This window comes from Lonchura striata, chromosome 5, assembly GCF_046129695.1.
Source record: "Lonchura striata isolate bLonStr1 chromosome 5, bLonStr1.mat, whole genome shotgun sequence".
NCBI lineage: Eukaryota > Metazoa > Chordata > Aves > Passeriformes > Estrildidae > Lonchura > Lonchura striata.
This window is the reverse complement of record NC_134607.1, coordinates 576053-596884: the sequence shown is the minus strand read 5'-3', so window position 1 is coordinate 596884 and position 20832 is coordinate 576053. Positions and strand designations below refer to the sequence as shown.

Here is a 20832-nt window from a genome sequence, read left to right as displayed (position 1 = left end):
ATAACTGATGTACTTAGAACAGATCCGGGCTGTGCTGTGTGCTCAAACAGCCTGAGGAACGCAGCTCTCCCCAGTTCATCATGTCATCATGTGAGCTCTCTGTGAGGCTGGTGAGGAACTCAGCAGTGCTTTATCCAAAATAAACATCCTTCTGTACCTGGGCAGGCAACTTCAAACAGAAAACCATGGGAATGGGGGTTACACTTTAAGCTTTCCCTGCAGTTTCCAATTACTTTCATTGTCAAGGATTCTGAGCAGTGGTGAGTTGCTGAAAATCATCACCAGGTATTCCTGTTGACAGCTTATAAATAACCATATAAACGTTATATTTCCATAAGTATAATTTGAATTGCAGTTGCCTTTAGCTTTTACCTGCAGCAGGAGTTCATTTAAGCACTAAACTGGGAGAGCTGGACTGGTCAAAATTCCCAGGAAGACACTGGGGAAGGAAAGATAAAAGGATGTAGAAGAATCCAAAAGATATGTGTGACAAGGCTTAAGGCATGGTGGCTTCAGGGAGGCTAGGGAACTGAGGACCCCCAGGAGAGAGAAGAAGGAATGGGTCCAGAGAGCACAAGCTTGAGATTTTTCCAAAGGTTTTGCAAGACATGAATCCAGAGGAGGAGAGGATGAGAAGGGTGTGCAGAATTAGGGCAGCAGGGAGGTTCAGAACATGCTTGATGCAGAGCACATTTTACATACAAGGAGACAGTGGAATATTGGTTTGTGCACAGCAGGCATTCTAAGAACAGCTTATTCAGCATTTATTAACTCTGAATGAGTGGCTTGGGCTCCTGCTATTCAGTCCTGCCTGTCACTGAGGTCAAAAAAGAGTATTGTGGCTTTTAACCACAGAGCATTCAGGAGTGAAAGCTCTCTTCATGTTCATCCACGAGTACAGAAGGTAATTCTCACAGCTACAGGAGATTCTCCAGGCTGGCAAAAAAACCCCTGAGAAATGCTGTCAACATAGTTGTGAATTATCTGATCCTCTAAAACTACTGTTATTAACCTCAGATGCTTGTAACCGAGACACTCACCTTCACTTTTCCTCATCAGTTTGGCTACAAAGCCTCCTGACAATTCCTGAAATAAATGTTGATAAACATGACAGGAATTTCTTGAAGGCTAAAGGCAGAAATACCCACCGTACTGGAAAAGTTACTTTAAAATACTGGAAAATTACTTTAAAATGTTGCCATGATTTAAGGAGGAAAAACGCAAACATTCTAAGGAAAAAGCATGGCATTTTACAAGAGGGCTCCCATGGGACTGACTTGAAAAGTCAGAGTTGGATCCTGTGCTGCTGCCTCCTGCTACCACAAATAATCTTTGATTAACTTTTGTTACTCACTGATCATAGAATCATAAAATGGTTTGGATTGGAACAGACTTTATCTAATTCCAACCCCTCGACATTGGCAGGAACAACTTCCACTATCCCAGGTTGCTCAGAGCCCCATCCAGCCTGGCCTTGGGCCCTGCCAGGGATGGGGCAGCCACAGCTTCTCTGGGCAACCTGTGCCAGGGCCTCACTATGCTCCCAGGGAACAATTTCTTCCTCATATTCTCTAATCCTTCTGAAATAAGATCCTAGGGTCTGACACTGGGATTGTTCTGCTACAGCTTCATGTTCTTACACTGTTCTTTGGGGATTATAAATCAGGGAAAGAACTGCAAATACGTTTCCAAAGCATCTTGATGCAAGCAGTTAGTGAGGAGGATGGTGAGTGTGAGGGACATCAAAATGTGCTTTCAATTTAAAAAGAGATTTTTTTCTTGTAAGATTCTGTTTTCTCTTCCGATGGCCACAACATGCTGATGTACAGATTTTTTGACTGAGCAATTTTTTTTCCAAGAGGTAAAACCAGGCCTTGGATTTCTCAAGGACTTCACAGAGCTTTCTCCATCCTGCAGCTGAAGGAGAAAGCCATAAAAGGCACAAATAAAGGAGGAGTGATTCAGCCTGAAAGAACACTGCAAGAAGGATAATTCTTGGAGTCAAAAAAGGCCCAGGGTCCCAAGAGCCAGGGAAGAAGAGTGGCAGAGCTTTGGTGACATTCCATGTTTCCTGATAACAGCTCTGTTTTCCTGGTGCCACCTGTTTCTGCTATTGGATTGAATTTTCTGAGCAGCTAAAGCCCTCAGGCATTATTTCCTCACATGACCAATCTCCAAGGAAAAGAGGGCAGAGCACCATGTTGCCATTCTGTGTGGGTCACTCTCACACTTCTCAGCAGCTCCTTCACAGGTCACTGTGGGTTTCATTTTTCTGTTTTCTGTCCAGATCAGCTTCTCCTGGGACTCTGTTCTCCAGGCCTTGCTGGTCTCTATTCAGTACCCTTCCCCAGCACATCATAAATCTGACATTCCTTCACTTCCCCCACACAGGATTGCGCTGATTCCCATTCTCCCCACAAGCTCAGGGATCCGAGGTGCTCATGGAACAGTCTGGGACAGGGGAAGATTTATATACAACCCCACCTGACCTTATCCTGTCCATCCTGGCAAGGAGTGGGGTTGCCCTTCCCTACAGGATCCCAACCAGAAATCTGTGCTGCCCTTCCCTTGTGGCTGCAGGCAAGGCCAGGCTGTGGCCAGGTGGGGAAAGGTCCCCTTGTGCCCAGGCAGGGCTGGGAACAAAGGGCTGTGGATGGATGTGACTTGCAGAGTCAGGATCAGGCTGGAATCACCCCTGTCCCCAGGCTGGACTCCTCTCCCCTGGCAGTGCCTGCCTGGAAATGCCATCTCTGGCACGAGACAGTCCCAGACTCCTCCTGTGCCAGTGCCAGCTCTTGCAGAGGGGATCCCTCCAGCCTCAGACACCATCAGGGAAAGGCTAGGCTGGGCTGGGCCACCAGTCTGGAGAGAGGCTGCAGGAGAGCCTGGGAGCAGAGACTGGGCAGCTAAAGAGAAATGAGACACATCCCACCCATGGGTCCTACAGGAAGCTGAGCATAACATATCAGCCCGCACCTCTTTATTTAGCTCTCCTTCTGATGCCTTTATGGAATTGTTGCAGCTTTTTCACACATATTTTGTGTTGTTTGGGATCCATCACAAGGTGCAGTATGTACTTCACCAAATCCAATGGCTGTGCAGTGATAGTCCCGGTAAGATCCATTTAGATTAAACCTGATCAGGGGAAAAAAGAAAAATTTGATGACATTACTGACATGCAGTGAAAGGCAGAGTGGCACCTGACCTGGCTGCTAAGATGTGTTTGTGCTACTGGGACCAGGAACTGCCTTGTTGGAATCCCCCTCCCATCCCACATTTTTGTTCCCCACAGCTCCAAAAAAGTTTCTGGGCAATGCTTTCCCATCCAGAAACATTCCCCTGCTTTGGTCCCCTGCACCCAATGGTGCTGACATCACCCTCTCTCTTGTCCCTGCATCCTGTCTGCTTCCTTTCCCCAGGAACTGCATCCAGCCAGATCCTTCCTTCCCCAGCAGAGCTACAGCTGTGTCCTCTCCTGCCATCCTTCCAGGACAGCCCCGTGCTCCCTGGCCTGAAAGGCTCCCTTTCCTTGGCACAGGCATGTGCTGAAGCACCTGCATCCCGAGGAATCCCCTTCCCCCAAACCACAGTCCTGGATCTCCCTTGGGCTCTCTGCTCTTTGCTCTGCCTTTGGGATTTTCCTCTCCCAGACATTGCATGGCAGGGACTTGCTGGAATGAGCTCACATGGCTGGGTTGAGTTCCACGTTGTTGATCCACTTCCACTTCTGCCCCTCTTCAGGGCGTGTGAGCCCAAGTAAGTAGTAGTTATATCTTGATTGGGAGTGAAGGTAGCTCTGGAAAGGAAGCCAACAATGGGGATTCGTGAAAATGACATTTTCTCCACCAGAGGCACAGAGGGCTCAGTGCTGCACAGGCAGCACAGAGAGTGCAGTGTGCCCCCAGCCACAGCACCTCTGTTCACAGCTCCACAGGATGAATTTCTCCATTTCTATTGAAGGTCATCACCCTTTTGAATGCCCCTTATGACTGTAATAAATGTAATAATACACCGGTGCCATTACAGCTGTACATTGCAGTCAGACAGGTGTGACTTGATACCCGGGGACACTTTTCCCTTCTGATGGGGCTGGCAAAGCCTTCTCAGGTTTTGTCACAGCCATGGCTCTCACAAAGAAGTGTCTGTTCAACCTCCCTGGCCTGTGAACTAAATCCCTGCAAAACCCCAGCCAGCTGGGCAGGGAGTTTTCTCCTTGCCATGGGATCAGGCCTGGGCACAGAAGGACTCCAAGCCCCAGGAAGCCTCTCCCTGTGCAGGGCTTTGCTCCCACTGCCAGGGCTGGCGTGTCCATGGCTCGCAGCAGGTCCAGAGCCCAAGGACATGTGACAGGAGGTGGCACAAGTGTCACTGCTCAGCCCTTGGCCAGGCAGCTCCAGCCCCCCGAGCAGCTGCCCCAGGAGTTGGATCTCACCAGCTCTTCCCTGCTGTCAATGACCACCAGGTCTGAGCCCATAGCAGTGCATTCTGCACGAGAGGCATTCCAGCTCTTTGGTTTTGCCTCTGGAGAAAAGAAGTAGCAATTTCTCCCATGTTTCTCCCATCGTGGGTGGCAGCCTGCAGAAGGGAAGAAGAGGTGTGGAAAATCCATGTTCATACTAACCAAAGGATGCCATGATAACAGAGAGGTGAGAGAGGCAGTTCCAGCCCCAGAAATGCCTGTGTGCTCCTGCTGGGAATTGTCACCAGTGCACCAGGGACTCCCACAGCCTCTGGAGCTGACAGCAGCCCAGAATCACCAGGCAGGGAGCAGCACAGCAAACATGATCCAGCCTTTCCCATCTTTGCTCAGCAGATCCTAAACAGCCACAGGGGATTGCACTGAGTCGAAAGGCTGGTAATGGAGGGCCTTGGAAAAGCAGTTGAAGCCTATTGTGCATCCTGCTCTCAGCAGTGCTGTGCTTCCAGAGGGATTGTTCCTCCAGTGCCTTCCAGAGCTCATCCTGGGGGTGTCCAGGATAAGGTTTGTATTCCTGAGATGGGAGGGGTGTTCTTTCTTTGTGTCCCTTCTGAACAAAACCCAGTCACACAGCTTCCCCTGTCCCCTTCACAGTCAATGCCACAGGCTTCTGGAAACTCCCTCTGCAATGACAGAGGATTACCCACCTAGTGCCTCTTCAGGGATGGTTCTTGTTGAGTCCTCTTGGCTGCCTGCAGTTGGACCATCTGGAAATAAGAACACGATTTCTGCTTGCAAGGAATGGTCACTGTGCCATGCACTGTCAGAGCTCTGCTGCACCTCACTGAGCCCCTTCACCCAACACAGAATGCAAACTCTGCTCATGAGAGTACTATAAAAATCATTAAATAGCTAGGTGATGTTCCACTGAGTAAAGGGCAACACTTTAGTCCATTTAAACAAGTTGTATCTTAATAACATTGGATTTGTTAATAACAAGACCTATTGGAATATTCATACAAAACTAAAACTTAGCATAAACTCATAAAGCAACAGTTTTTATTTGGAGAACACGTGAAACCTGTGTGCTCTTGAACTTAAGAACTGCCTTGATTTAATTTCTCAAGTTTGATCTTGATCTCAAGTTTCTTAGGCGTATTTTTTCAGGTCTGTAGCTGTTCTGAGCCAATACTGAGACCCACAAAAGAACTATAACTGAAGCCAGACCTGGATCTAAGTCTAAGGACTCCTCTTTCAATGTTAGATCCTTTTATTTTCTGTTGGTTTATTATTTGTTTTTCATTTGCCCCACCCTTTGCTGTTGGATGTTTATAAATGTCAGAGCACTGTCAGATATCAATCCTGAACTCTTTGCCTTAAAAAAGCAGAATGACTTGCCTCCCCCAGCCCTATTCTTTAAGTTCCAAGGATCAAAGACTTTGCCATGCCTTCCACATGTGCATTTCTGAGCAGGTGGCAAACTCTGGGACTTGAGAGTTATTGGTGGTGGAAGCTTCTCAGGCTTTCTCAGCTATCAAAGGATGGAAAGAAACAAAAAAATCCACCTGAAATTTTAAAATGGTTCTTTAAAAATTTTAAAGGAAATACCAATTGGGTCTATTATTTTTTTCTGATGAAAATAAGATATTTTTTTACTACAAAATATCATTTATCAGTTTATGTAGCTCAAATTTGTTATGATCTTAAGCAAACTCCTGTAAGATGTGATTTAGTTGCCTCCTTCAAATGAACTCTAATTCGTAATTATTTTAAGATTTGTGGTGTTATGGACATCTTGGTCTCATGCTACAACCTCATCAGCTTGTGGGATTCTCACAGATAGCAATTGTATTACTGGTAGGCATTATCGAATCATCACTTGTTTCATCAAATCATGTGTATAATAAATTCTTTGTCATTTGAATGTTGTCGGTTTTTCATTGGGATTTTGGCTATTTTATCTCTTTAAATTTCCAACTTTCAAACCATTCAACTCTCTTACAGATTTCGTCTTATAGCTATGATTGGCTAAAAACTGCTGTCCTTTGCCTTCAAACCAAACTTCCATTCCTACTGGCTTTATATGTCATGCCCTGTACCTCAGACCATGGGAGAGAGACACAAATTAATTGCTGTTATGACACTAACAAAAGAACTTACATGTGATTATTAAATATACTGCCAGGACCAGTACGAGGATTATCACCACCAATATAGCAGCATGTTTTCTGGAACAACGGCTTTTACCTACAGAAGGATAGAAAAATAAACATTAGGGGAGCAGCTGGACAGAAGCACCTTTGCCCTGCATTCCAAGGTGCGTTTTCCAGGCTCCCACTGGGAATCTGGGACCTTCCAGATCTGCAGGCTGGAGCCAGGCTCAGTGTCCTGGTGTTTCCCTGCTGGCTCTGGTCACCTGCACCCAAGGAACTGAACAGATGCCAACCTGCCATGGGTTTGAGGAGAGCTGAAAAGGAGGAGAGTCCTCACAATCAGTGCCTGCCCTGTGCTTCCTCATCTCCTTTGCTCACTTCCCAGTGCTGCGGGGGACAGGAGCCTGGGCTCGGGACTGTCTGGGTGTGGCCCATCACATCCTTCTATTCCTCTGCCAGGAAAGCCAACAAGTGTTTAGTGGCACAGAATGCAACACCTCAGCTGCTCCTGCTCTGAGTGTGGAAAGCAGACAATTGTATCCTCCTGCCTCCTCATGGTTTTGTGTCACTGCATGTTTGGGGCATCAGGATCAGCCCCTCTCCCCTTCTTGTTTGAATTCTCATCACTTTAACAGACAATTAAACTCACCTGATGATTTGCAGTTTGCTGCAGCATTTGTCTCTTGGGATTTCACTTTCACTTCTGCATAGGTACAACTTGAGCCTGGGACCAAGAAGAGAGCACAGAGAGATCTGAGAATCAACTTAAATGAAACAAAAATTACTGAAATGGTGAGAAATGCTGAACAAAGGACAGCAGCTGGTTGATGTGACTGTGGTTAACTATGCACAAATTGTATTTTTCTCCATTATAGGCACTGATCTCAGCTCTGTGGTGACCAGGAAGAGGACCCAAGGGAAGAGCTGGAGCTGTGTCAGGACAGGGTCAGGCTGGATATCAGGAAAAGGTTCTTCCCCCAGAGGGTGCTCAGGCACTGAACAGGCTCCCCAGGGAATGGTCACAGCCCCAGGGCTGCCAGAGCTCAAGGAGCGTATGGACAGTGCTCTCAGGGATGCACAGGGTGGGATTATTGGGGTGTCTGTGCAGGGCGACGAGTTGGACTGGATGATCTTTGTGGGTCCCTTCCAGCTCAGGATATTCTATGTTCCATGATGACACTTTCACCCTTGCAGCACTTGCTAGAGGCAGGAAGAAAATTGGTTTCTCTCCAAGACAGACAACACCAGAGGGTACAGGGGCATATAAACACATTGTCAGTCTTGACAAAAGGGAAGAAATGTGCCAAGGGTGGCCTAAGGAGGTTCACCCAGACAGGAGTGGTGAGAATGACTAAAACATCAAAGCCTGAAAACTGCAGATTATGCTAAATTTGGAGTGGTTTGAGATTTTATCAAAAATTAACACGATAACGTGGAGAAAATAACGTGGTGAATTCTATTATATCATCTGCAGGTAATATATACAAAACAGCAGGAAAGAAAACATATGGAGAGGAAAGCAAGGTCAGAGGGAGATAAAAAGTGGGTAGAAAGTAAAAAATAGGACGTTGTAATGTTATAAATCTCTCAAAGTCATCAGGATATACAACACTGAGCCTTCTGGGTTCTATCTCCGTACACAGCTAAGATAGAAGTCAGGGTTTTGAGCTCTTCTCAGAAGATGGTGATGATATCTGGGAAATCTTGTGCATAAATTCAGTGAACACCATAGAAGAGTGGATAGGAGCTTTCCAGAAAGAAAACACTCAAATGTTACTAGAAATTGATCAAAATTTTGAATAGGAATACAAGGGTAAAATTCTAAGGAATATGGAACTTGCAATCAGGTGGCATCTGTTGTGGTCAATTAGGCCCTGAATTCATCTGTTGAAAGGGATTGTAAAACCCTGTTTCCTGGTGTTAATAACTCCACCCATCCGAAAAGACGTGCAGAGGGTTCACACATTGTGCTAAAGACAAGAATTAGATGGCAATAAATAATTTCTGCCAGAATGAAAGCAGGGGATAGAAAGAAAGGAAAGAAAAATGAAAATTAAATACAGAGAAACACTCTATGAAGTCTGCTAATTTTTAGGATCTAATTTCATGGCAGATATTGCAGACAGATATGCAATCACTTTAAACTCATTAAAGAAAGATAAATCCTCAGTTAGAAGTTTGCAAAGTGCTTAATCCTAAATAAGACTAAACCTGTCTATAAACCATTTCCCACCTGTGCATTTAACAAGCAGTTTGGACAGCCAGAGCAGGAGGAGAAGCCCCCAGGCAGTGGTGCTGTGCTCAGGAAGCAGGAACAGCTGTGCAAGAGACTGCTGTGAACACCAGCAACAGCAGCCACTCCATCCGGAGCAGTTTGCTGCAGGAATCTCAGCCTGCTGGGGGACAACTGGCCAGGGCCAGGAGCAATGGATGTTCAGCTCTGGAATGCTCTCCAAAATGGACAAAAATGACTCTTAATATCACAGCACAGACACTGCCTCACACTTGCACCTCAGCAAGAGAAAAGTAGATCTTACAACAACTTGCCTTTGTAAATACAAACAAAAACAAAACCCTCTCTGGACACTCCACCTGCAGTTTTCCAGCACTGGCCCTCATGTTTCCCTTGTGCTCTTTGGGACTTTGGAGCTCCAAGGACCTCTCTCAACAGATGTGTGTGGGAGAGAGACTGGAGAATTCAAAGAAAGCTCAGTGCTCAGCACTGGACCTACCTTGGACATCTGAGACCGTCAGGATTCTGGGTCTCGTTGGTTCAGGTAAGTTCAAGTCAGCATAGAGGACGTTTTCTGCCATTTTTGTTCCACTCTCTTCTTTCCTCCCTTGGCTGTTCTGTCAGTGGCACTCTGGGCTGGGAACAACTCAGAGGTCCCTCCCCTCTCTAACCTTCAGGAGGAAGTTCATGACTCTTCTGGTCACACATCAACTTCTAGTGAAAAGAGAAGTTTATTTCTGCTTCATCTTTTGATGGCACAGGGTTTTATGTCAGTACCATGAGGAAATATACGTTGATGGGCTCCCTGAGGTCACCTGTCTTGGGAAGTGGTTCAGCTATTGGAAGTGTCTTGAATTCCCATTGCTTCACCCCCCCCCACCCACAAAACACTTTGTCCTGCTGTGTCTTGAGCATTGTGGGCTCTGTGCAGCTCACAGACATTGTCTGCTTCTCTACAAGGGAATTTGAGAGGCAAAATGGGGATCAGAACAGGGGATTTGTCCAGTCTGTTTTGGGAAGCCCAAAAGGTGCTTAATATACAAAAGCAGCCCCAGGAATAGTGCAGCCTAAACAAAACAATCCCTTGGCTTTTTAAGTTTGTAATATCCCTCTGGGCAGTTGGGGTCATCTGTGTCCCCTCTCAACTCCTTGTGCACCCCTAGCCCCCTCAGTGGTGGGATGGGATGACAAACAGAGGACTCTCACTCTCTTTAATCTCTGCTCGGCAAAAACTAAAGCATCCCCGTGTTCTCAGCACTGTTCCAGCACAAGTCCAAAATATAGTCCATACCAGCTGATAAAAAGGAATTTAACTCTATCCCAGCCAAAACCAGCCCAGGGCCCTAGAATTTAAGAAGGATGTGAAGGTCCTTTAATGGAGGCTCAGACGAAGGGAACAAAGCTGGTGAAAGTGTTGGAAGGAATGTCCTGTGAGGAGAAGCTGAGAATTCCATGGTTTCTTAAGTTTGGAGAAAAAAAAAAAAAGGCTGAGGCTCTTTTCTCTCTGGAGTCCCAGCACAGGAACAACATGAAACAGTTGGAGAGAGTCCAGATGAGGCCGACAAAGTGTTGAGAAGCTAGTGAACTTTTGCCAGGAAGAAAGTCTGAGAGAATGAGATATTTTAGTCTGGAGAGCAAAAGCTTTGGGGTGACCTGATTGTGGCCTTCTGGGGCCTGAAGGGAGCTACAAGAAAGATGGAGAGAGACTCTTGACAGGGGCCTGGAGTGCCTGACAAGAGGAAACAGCTTCACACTGACAGTGAGTGGGTTTAAATTGGATATTAGGAAGAAATTCTTCTCTGAGAGGCTGGTGAGGCCCTGGTACAGATTCCCCAGCTGTGGCTGCCCTATGCCTGAAAGTGTCCAAGGTCAGGTTGGATGGAACTCTGAGCAACCTGGGATAGTGGAAAGTGTCCCTATCCATGACAGAGAAAGTGAAATGAGATGATCTTAAGGTCCCTTCCAACCCAAACCATTCTGTATATTATTGTCATTCTAGAAATATAACACATGGCTTTTCTGATTTCAAACTATAAGACAAAGTTGAATGTTTTTAAATAAAATAAATACCAATTCTGATTGAACCTATTTCTTCCACAGAAAGACAATTTTGTGTTATGGATATATTCTCTCAGAGCCATCAGATCTGGAACACCACAGAGGCTTCTTCAAAGAGCCAGGGGTGTGTTCTGGCATACTCCCCGGGTGGTGGGTTTGAGCCCGGCTCGAACAGGGGGATAGTCCCCTTGCCCTGGGTTCCCACAGTATACTGTGCCTCATGTCCCATAATCAGAGGCCCAGAGAAGCCAAGCAAACACCAACTGTGTGTGAGAAAGAAGAGGAAGTGAAGCAGTTTCTGTGGTGGTTGATGACTCAGAAGTTCAAATGAAGGTTTGCAGTGGCCCTCAGACCTGACAGAGAGATATGTCCAGAAATTCTGTGACAGGATGAAGTACTGAGGTCTAAACAACAGACCCTGACTGAAGCATGAACAACAGGCCCTGAGCTAAAGTTGCCTCTAGATGAATCTTCCAACCAAATGTTATATATATAAATTCAATCATTAATGAACTATTGTTATATGTGTTTGTTTATTGGCAAAACATGTGTTTATGTTTCCATATCCAGAAGCTGGATAAGGCCACATCTGGCCTAATTAGGGGGGTACACAATCAAAGACAAGTCCCTTGGTTCCTCATTGAGCCCTGTCCAGACTTTGGGAGAAATCCAATAGGGGAATGAAACTAGAAATTATGTCAGCTTGTTTGTTTAGGAGTATAAAAAATGGACCACTGTCACAACAAAGTTGGGAAGCCATTCCACATCTCCACAAAGCTGGAATGGGTTGGAAAGAATCTTAAAGTTCATCTTGTTCCAAACCCTTGCCATGGGCAGGGACACCTTCCACTATCCCAGATTGCTCAGAGCCCCATCTACCTGGCCTTGGATACTTCCAGGCATGGGGCAGACACAGCTTCTCTGGGCAACCCAAAGTATTCTGTGACTTTTCAGCTCCACCAAGTCTTAATTTTTTTTTTTCATTCAGATTTTTCCTTCCTATTAGGGAATTACATTGCTAATTTGAGTGTAGGAAACATCCATTGAGTTCAATCAACTTTTTTTCTGTTTTTATTGCTGGTTTTCTGGAGTGACAAGCACATGATAGCATCAATCCCACAAATTTTGCCATAAAAATAGTGCCCCTCCCTCCTGTGGAATATTGCCTACACTGATTAGCAGGTTGTGCTGCATCTTGAGGGAGTGCTGACTGTGTGGGCCGGTGCTGTTTGACGAAGGAAGGTGCAATACCCCACTGAGTTGATGCTTTTGAACTCCATTTGACAAGGATGGTGCAAATATCATGGGGGGGAAGTTAAAACAGGGCTCCAGCTCCCCTTGTAAATCCTTTTATGTGATACTGAGATGCTGCATAACTTAATACTGGAGATAGCACACAGGGTAGTTTGTATTGTATTTCTTAGCACTTAGCCACACTTTTCAGCATTTAAATGTATACTTATTATGTGTCTGTGGTATTGTGTATTTCCCACAAAACTATGATGGGGAGTGGTAAATATCTTCAATAATTTAAAGATATTTTAATGTGTGTCTATATGGATGGGACAATGGGCCTGCATGTCTGTGTTAATAATGAGATGTCTGTGTTAATAATTCTGCTGTAATTCATTAGCACCTAATGAATTTGGTTTCGTAAACTCTAGCTAAGGACATGGGCAACATCTGACAGCATTTTCCTAACAGATAACCCCTCACACTCCCATTTCACTCCTACTCTTGCCAGCTCTACTTCCATGTTTCCAAGAAGAGTCATGTCCATCTTTCAGCCTCTGCAATCCCAAACTCAGTGTGGCCATGACCAGGAAAGACAGAAGAAGGGGAGATTTTAAACATACCAGTATAATACTTACATTGTGCAGCCCCAGGTCAGAGGTGAAGAATCTTCTGGGGTCAGTTGAGTCCACTGCGTCTCTGTACCTCATCAAGAAAACAGATTTGGTAAATATTTCATTACAATATCCAAATTCAAAGAGAAGTAGTTTGCGAATCAGCTATTCTGAAATAGATGAAATATTTAAATATACATTATGGACAAAGAATGGAGTAAACATTTGGAAGAACAACCCTCCTTTGTGAAAGCAAGCCTTTGGGCTGGCTTTTCACCCCTTGACAATACTCGGATAATGACTTTTTTGGTTGTAGTAAAAAGGAAAATTAAAACAAAAACCAAGGATGTGAGAGAGAGAGGCTTAGAAAGAAGATTTCAAATAGAAAAACCTCACTTAAATTCCACTTACAGTAACTAGGATGTCTATCCCTCAAACTATCTGTTCCTTGGGTTCAGTGGATGTACTTGACAGCTGAGCAAATGTGGATTTTTCTGGATTTAATGTGCTTGCTTACTGTATCCAGACCTAAAATAATTGGGAGATATTTTCTGATATGTAAGATTTGAAAGATTTTCTCATATGTAAGATTTGAAAAAACCTGTAACTTTTCTGGGACCAAAATTATTTTCTAATATAAACAAAGAGTTTCTGCTGCCAAGGAGGAAAAAATAATCGTTAACATTAAATATATTTTCTGAAAATAATTGAATGTTTAATACTTTTGAAAGCAAACATTTCAATTTTTCCTTTCAGAATGTTATTTTAGGCGAAATTAAATGCTTTGGGCTTACCCCAAATCACTTTCTAGATATCATTACTAAACCAATAAGAACAAGTGTTTCTTCTGTTTTTTCCTGCAGTAATTCAGAGCCAAAAGGTCTCTGTCTGGGTCACAATCAAAAAAAGATATAAAAAGTGCTTTTGACAAGAATCACTTTGCAATCAGCTGATGACCATAAGGAAGGCTGGCTACCTCACTCCCTCCAAAGTTTACCCATTTTTAGACAAACATTGTGACATATTTTGTGCAACATATATTTTACTGTTATGTGAAAGAGGAACTGAAAACAGCTGAGCAGAGCAAAACTACTGAAACTGGCAAACTGGTATAAATTCTTTCTCTCTGTATCTGGGTAAAATAAAGCTGCCAATTTCTCTTTTATACTTAAAATAAAACAAAACAACAGCCTGGTTTTTATTTAGCAGCCTTGGTGGCATTTTTCTCTCTCTAAACTCCAGCTGCTTTAACATCAGACATCTGTACTTAGTGGTTTCCTGACAGTGGAAAAACATTTCCCAGGGATGTCCTATCCTATGCCTGACATATTTAAGTGTGCCGAGGCCTCATCACCCTCACAGGGAAAAATTTCTTCCTCAAATCCATCTAAACCTGCTCTCTGTCAGTGTGAAGCCATTCCCTTATCCTCTCACTCCTGGCCCTTGGCAAGAGTCTCCATTTTTCCTGTGGGTTCCCTTCAGGCACTGCAAGGCCACAATGAGGTCACCCCAAAGCCTTTTCTTCTCCAGGCTGAACAATCCCAGTTCCCTCAGCCTTTCCAGGCTGAAGATTCCCAATCCTCTTAGCCTTTCAATATACCTTTTTTTCCAACATACTTGGAGCATGACCCTTGGCAAAGGAGAATGAAGAGGATATCTTTTCAACTTACAGAGAAGCAGATGCTGCCATTTCAGAAGGCACCTCCTGTCACAATGTCAGATCCAGGCAGCTCTCCATGAATCTACAGTGTGGATGAGGCAGTGTGGATGTGCAGCTCAACCCCATCAGCTCCTGTTCCTCATGGTCCTAGCAGAGGTGGAACATGCTAGAAGAATCCAGGAAGGTGGGGAAACACAGCAGTGGAGATGCAAGCTGGCCAGAACAGAGGCAAGAGAGGAACAAGAGGAAGAGCATTCTCTTGATTCCTGAAAAGATCACCATCATCTCTGCAGTCTCTGAGTCTTGCTGGTACCTTGGGTAGCTAGGAGAAACCCAGTTTATAATGGAAGTGCCCAAGGCTGGGCTGGTTGCCAGGAAGGAGGGATGGAACCCAACTGTTCTATATTCAATTTAAAATGTAGGAAAGACCAACACTTTACATAACATGCCCTGGCACCTTGCCTGAGTGAAACTGTACTAAGCCATCTCATATACATCTTTGAACATTTTTAGCACCTTTTTTGCCCTACAGAACCAAAACAAGGCAGCCAAGTGCTTACCTCCTACTCAGTACTCCTCAGGGTGGGTGAATGTTGGCTCTCCTCACCAAGGAAAAGGGGCTCTTCTGATGAACTTGTCTTGCCATTGCAGATTCTAAAATGAATCCTGATTGTGCCACTGTGGTGGGATGGTTATGGACAAGTTTGTAGGAAAGAAGCCAAGTCTTAATGCCAGGGCTTATCAGAGGAAGCTGTTGTGGCACATGGAAAGGGCTCCTGTGATAGCAATCTGGAAGAGCAGAATAAGAAAAATGCCTCTGCTCCATGTAGTATACCTTGGTGGGAGTGAGTCAATGGAGAATAGTGCATCATCTCTTGTGCTGCCTGAGGCCTTTCAGTGTAATGACATAAAAACAATAACCCTCAGCAGGTTTCTCACCAGTTCTGCCAGGAATTGCCTTGTCCATCGTCTCCAATTTGCCCAATTGCATAATCCACTACAAAACTTATCCCAGATCTGTGGATTCTGGAGGATATGGTAGTTTATTCCTATTAACTTGCAGGGAAAATGCAGAAAAGCCATTTGTGTTATTTTTCTGGGGCAAGTGTTGGAAGAACAGATGAACAATAGAGAAGGAAAGTTACCTATCTGATCCTCAGGCACAGGGTTTAAAGAGATCAAATTGCATACAGATTGCTTGAATCCCAGGTCATGTTGTTGACAATCCTGCTTTAGACAGCAAGTATATTTATGACTTCTTATTTCAGTTCTCTAATCAAATGCTGACACTTTTCATACTGTCTGCTCCAGAGGCCCAAGACTCTGGTTTTGGGGGGAGCCAGGGCTGAGGGATACAGTAATGCAAATTGAGTATTTGGAGGTTAGCACAGCACAGGGATATCAAAACTGAGAGACTTTGGCCTGTCTGGAGGATGAACCAAAGACAGAACTAATCATGAAGTGGGGAGGGAAAAAGGCAAGTGGATCTGCATCTTGCAGAGCTGCCTATGGGTGACTTGTTCTCCACTTTTAGGCAGAAAATCCCTTCCTCACATGGAGAAGAGTGTGAGATTGGAGGATGCAACTGAGACACCGCTGGAATGTGCAACTCTCCTGCAATTACAAGAAGAAGTAGTTTGGCTGTGTGACAAGGATTAGAGTTGCCTGGTCTCTTGGGTGGAACAGGATGTGGTGGTGTTTGCATGGCACTGCTGAGAGGCGTGGGAGAGATGTGCAGGAGCAGGAAGATACCACAGATTGGCAGTGAAAAGCATGCCAAGGAAGATTTTAAAATTATAGATGACCTGAGAAGAGGGAGGAAGATAAAATCTGCTTCCTGTAGAAAACTAAATGCTCTTACAGGAGCCAAGTGTGAAAAGAAAGAGGAGAGTCAGAATCACAGGATGCAATGGCACCTCTGAGTATCTGCCTCAGGCAACAGACAGAGACAGACAGGAGAGGAAAGCAGTGAAGTTCCACTCAGTTTTCTCTCTGGGGATTATAATGACGTGCAACAAACTCAGAAGGTGAGGAGGAAGGAAAATGCTATGCCCAGTACTCTCAAAACAGCCCTGATTGTTCCACTGCTGAAATCCTTTGCTGGCAGCACACATATCCCTGACTCACAGACAACTTCCACCCCACACCTCCCCAGCTCAGCAACTCCCTGTTGCAGTGCAGGAAGAAGCAGAGTACTGTTATATAGAGCCAATTGAAGTAATGTCAATATAATTTCACAGTATTTGCATCCTGGTGAGGTTATTTAACACCTCTGGTCTTTTCGGACAAATTTTAACAAAAAATTCAACTTAAAAAGAAATTGGGTTTAAAAATGCCTGAAGGCTGATACCCAAATGGGTATTTAACAGAGTGGTAACTTGAAACTATTGTAACTAGGCTAAAAAATAACCTTACATTCAGCTACTCACTTCTTTGACATCCCTCTTTTCCATGTCTGAATCCATCCTGAGATAAGTAAAAGATAATTTGTTCACTGTAATATGCTTGCTTGTCTTAGTTTGCATAAGAATGTACTGTGGTATGTTAACCTAATTTGTTTTGCATAAGATAATGGCTAAGAATGTACTGGTGTGTCTTTGAAATGCTTATTTGCTTACAAGGTGATAAGGAGGTTGAGATTAAAGTCCTGGGCGTGTGTGTATCTGGTCTGCTTACTGTATCTCAAAAGAAGAGACTTAGAAGCTATCACAACGACCAGACTCAGACTACATTTGGAGAGTCACGTCTGCAAGGAGAAAAGGGGGGATAAAAGGAAGGTTGGGACAGAACATTTTTGCGTGCCGTTGGTGGAGCAGGAGATTCCCCGGCCGCCCAGCGCTGAATTTTTGCCTGCCTTACTCGCTTGCCAATTTTAAATAAAATTGCTTTATTGAATTAAGACACTTCAAATTGCCGTGTCACAATTTATAACACATCCCAGATTCTCTTTATTTCAAAAAGCTATAGCCCTTGTGGAAGATGGTGACAAGCTGACTCACCTTTTGCCACACATCTGCAGGGCTACTTCTTCCAAATCTTAAGGAACATATGGAAGGAGCACAGGAGATGTAAAGCTCCTTGTTGAGTAACACGTGCAATCCTGAAGGAAAAGAGGTGGCATAAGGGAGACTTTTTCAAAAGCTGCCTTGTGAAAGGACTTCACCTTTACTTAATGTAATTTCCCAGCTCTTTCAATGCTCTGGGCTTGTTTATCCACAGCTGTGTTGCACAAATCCTCCTGTTCTAGGAGTTGTCCCACTGCAGCTGTGAAAAACCCTTTCCTTCTCCACAGGCTGAAAATCCTGGATGCCAAAAAAACCTGAGGATAGAGAGGTGGAGATTCTCCTTTTAATAAGTAATTTGCAAAGTGCGTTAGCAGGGACACATCAGCATGTGAGGGATATTTATGGAATGGGGAATTGTAGGACTGCAGTTCTTTTTTCCCCTTTCCCTTTTCAAGCTTTAAAGAGGTGCCAAAAATATTGCTAAAGGCAGGGGCATCCCAGATGATGGCTAAAGGCATTTTGGAATAAATATAAACAGTGCCTACATAGCCATTTCCTGGACAGACTTGTCACCTGGAAGCTCAGAGCACTGGAAGCACAAAGAGGGTTGAAGATTTACAGTTCCCAGGCTGATAAATTTGCTTTACTCATCTCACGTAGCAAACAGGAGGCCACAGGCACACCCAGAGCTGCAGAAATTGATGCCTGCTGGTAAATCCTTGCACAGTAGATCAGGAGCTATCAGGAGAGTCTCTGCTTTTGAAGGCCAGCAATGTGTACTCTGCAATGACTGTGCATTTGATGTATTGCAGTTATACCCTCCCAGGAGCAGTGGTGAAGTGCAATTATGCAGAAAGCATTCAATTCCAGAAAGGCTGTTATTTACAGACAACAAAACAGTTTTGTTATGAGGTTTCAGAGACAGAAGTAATCTAACAGCTTGGTCACTGAGCCTTTGTATTCTCACAGCTCAGTTATCTGAAGATCTGACATCCTATAAATACCCACTGCTGCACCTTCCCTTCAACTCAGTTGGATTCCTAGAACTTCTCCGTACTGTGATACCCCTCTCAGCCTCACACCCCAAATCACTTAAAAAATGGGCTGTAAAAATGTCCAGCAACTGGAAGATAGAATCATAAGATGACAGAATGGTTTGTGTTGGAGGGGACCTTAAAGATCATCTCATTGCAACCCTCCTGTCATGGCAGGGACACCTTCCACTAAACCAGACAGACAGGCCAATCTCCAGAGATGGACAAGAAAGCAACTACCTCATTTTCTTGGAAAATGGGGTTAAAAAATGACAATACATAGAGAAACAAAACATGATGTATGGATTGGGCTTTTCAAGAAAGCAAATTATCAGTGTTTTTTTCTCTGTGAGACTGCATAATGAAAAGTCTGAGGGTGGCTCCAGCTGAACATGAGTCAGAAGATTATTCTCAGCATTTTGTAGGTTGTTCTCTTACACAGAGGATTTTCTCATTATCTCCTTTCAAACGGCAGAGGGATGAGGATGCTACCTCTGTGTCTGATGGATCTACTTGTTTCTGCAGAGGAATGTGAAAGCAGTGATGATATCTCAGGGCTAGATATTTCTGCCAAGTAATTTCTATTTATTTCTGTCATCTCTGAAAAAATCCAGTAGCTATCCACAAGAGCCCTTATTAGGAAAGATTTTGAAGATGGAGATCACCATGAAGGCTGCAGGAATTAAAAGAGAACAGCAGGTCAGCAAGGAAGGGAAGACAGCAAATTCATAGCAGCAGTGAAATACCATCCATCTCCCTTCTATACGGAAAGATGATCAAACTGAATTATAGGCTTAGATGACTTTGCCACTTTTCCCTCAACACTGAATGCCTTGGAAAACGCATCAACATACGCCATGAGAAAAAATATGATGATGCTTACTACAAAGAGCTACTGAAATATACTAATTGTGAAGAAAACACAGCTCCAGCACAGAAGTCCATTTACACCTTCATTAGGGTGACATCAATTCCAGGGGTGAAGGGTACCTCAATATAATTAAGCCCAAACTTTACCCCTGAGGTAGAGCAGACAAAAACCCAAGTGCACAGTTGTGAGAATTAGATATTGTAACTTGGGGCAGCCTAAGCAGTGAAAGGAATGTGACACAGCAGATGAAGAATGAGCAGCAACTGCACCAAACAGTAAATTCTTGTTCTAAGGGTCTGAGAAATGTGGTAAGGGCTCTGTCCACACTCTGCAGTGCACCCACCCTGCCTGTGCTGTGCCATAACATGGTGCAGAACAGAACTCACTTTTCCCAGTACATCATTCTGCTGAAGAATGGGAATAGGAGCATTTATGGTTTCCGTGAGGGTTCAGATGCAAAGGAGTCTCTCTGACACCAGAGGTACAAATAATTCTGTAATTGAAAGCTGGCCTTCTTGTCAGGAATGTCATTATTACAGCAGGATGGTATTTGTCTGCCAAAATATCCTTGTAATTCTTCAATCAATTACCCTCAATAATGGGCTAGTGCCCTTTTTGGGTCACTCATTTTCCAGGTGTTTCTTCAGGAGTCCCAGGATTTGCCTGAAGCTGAGGGGATGATGACAGCAGTCCATTTTCCCTGAGGTGACTTCTACCATTACATGATTCAGCTGTACCTCTCAGGTGGCTTGTTTACTCCTGTAACACTGGAACTGTTTGAGGACTATATCCTTCCTTTCCTTTCCTTTTGCAAAAGAGCCTTTGGGAGTTTGCTGCTATGGTGACTCTAAGCACCTCTGAACACCTCTTTCCCTGGGGGCTGCTGGAGTGTCACTACTAAAGTAGCAGCTGCTTTTGGTAGGATAGTTTTCTCATTATCCCTTTTCAACCGAATTTCTAGCTATAAGCTCCAGTAAATGCAAGAGGTGTAATGAGGTGGGTGCTTTACAAATGCAGTGAAAAAATAGTCTGTTGCTTGAAGAGTGAAATACCTAAATTAAACACATTAAGCACATAAGCCATAGGGATCATAGAAATTAGTTTGGTTTTAGTTGGGCTTTTTTCAGAGTATCAAGTTAAACTTGTTACGAAGGACAATTTTCCCAAATCAAATCAGCTTGCTTTAATCCATTCTTTCTGTTGAGTCCCTGCAGAAATGGGCCCAGAATACCACTCTGCTCTGTTGTTTTGAGAGAGCTAAAGAGCAAAATTTACATTTCTAAATCTACTAGGATGGTGTGACAATGGTTTTCATCTAGCAGCTTCACTATAAAAAGAGGAAGATGGAGCAGGAGGAAAATGAGGATGCTGGGTTTGATTTCTCCTATTTGTTTTATACATAAGTAAATTCCGTAATCTTATCCATGAATTATTCCTGTCTTATGCTGCGGTAAGTAAAAGGATTCAGATTCTTCAGTCAACACATCTGTTCTTTTAGATCCAGGAAAATATAAAATTCCAAAGTCTGTTAAAACACCAAGAATAAGCCACTCT

The 20832-nt window shown here is 44.1% G+C and overlaps 1 protein-coding gene across 1 annotated transcript; it reads right to left on the bottom strand.

Moving 5' to 3' along the window:
- Positions 1-2939: 2939 nt before the first annotated feature.
- LOC110479025 (C-type lectin domain family 5 member A) lies at positions 2940-20715 on the bottom strand. Its single transcript, XM_077783174.1, has 9 exons — positions 14379-20715; positions 12733-12799; positions 9303-9517; positions 7220-7294; positions 6578-6664; positions 5125-5184; positions 4433-4575; positions 3687-3796; positions 2940-3135 (listed from the first exon to the last, which is right to left on the bottom strand). Exons 3-9 carry the CDS (start codon positions 9382-9384, stop codon positions 3006-3008), a joined length of 687 nt encoding a protein of 228 aa, XP_077639300.1. The 5' UTR covers positions 9385-9517; positions 12733-12799; positions 14379-20715; the 3' UTR covers positions 2940-3005.
- Between the last annotated feature and the right edge of the window lie 117 nt (positions 20716-20832).

Coding starts and splice junctions, on each gene's coding strand:
- LOC110479025 (XM_077783174.1), bottom strand. CDS start 9,384: ATGGCAGAAAACGTCCTCTATGCTGACTTGAACTTACCTGAACCAACG. Junction 3,797..4,432: donor TTGACAGCAGGGAAGAGCTG/GTGAGATCCAAC, acceptor CTTCCTTTCCAG/AGCTACCTTCACTCCCAATC. Junction 3,136..3,686: donor GTGGAACTCAACCCAGCCAT/GTGAGCTCATTC, acceptor TCCCCTGATCAG/GTTTAATCTAAATGGATCTT.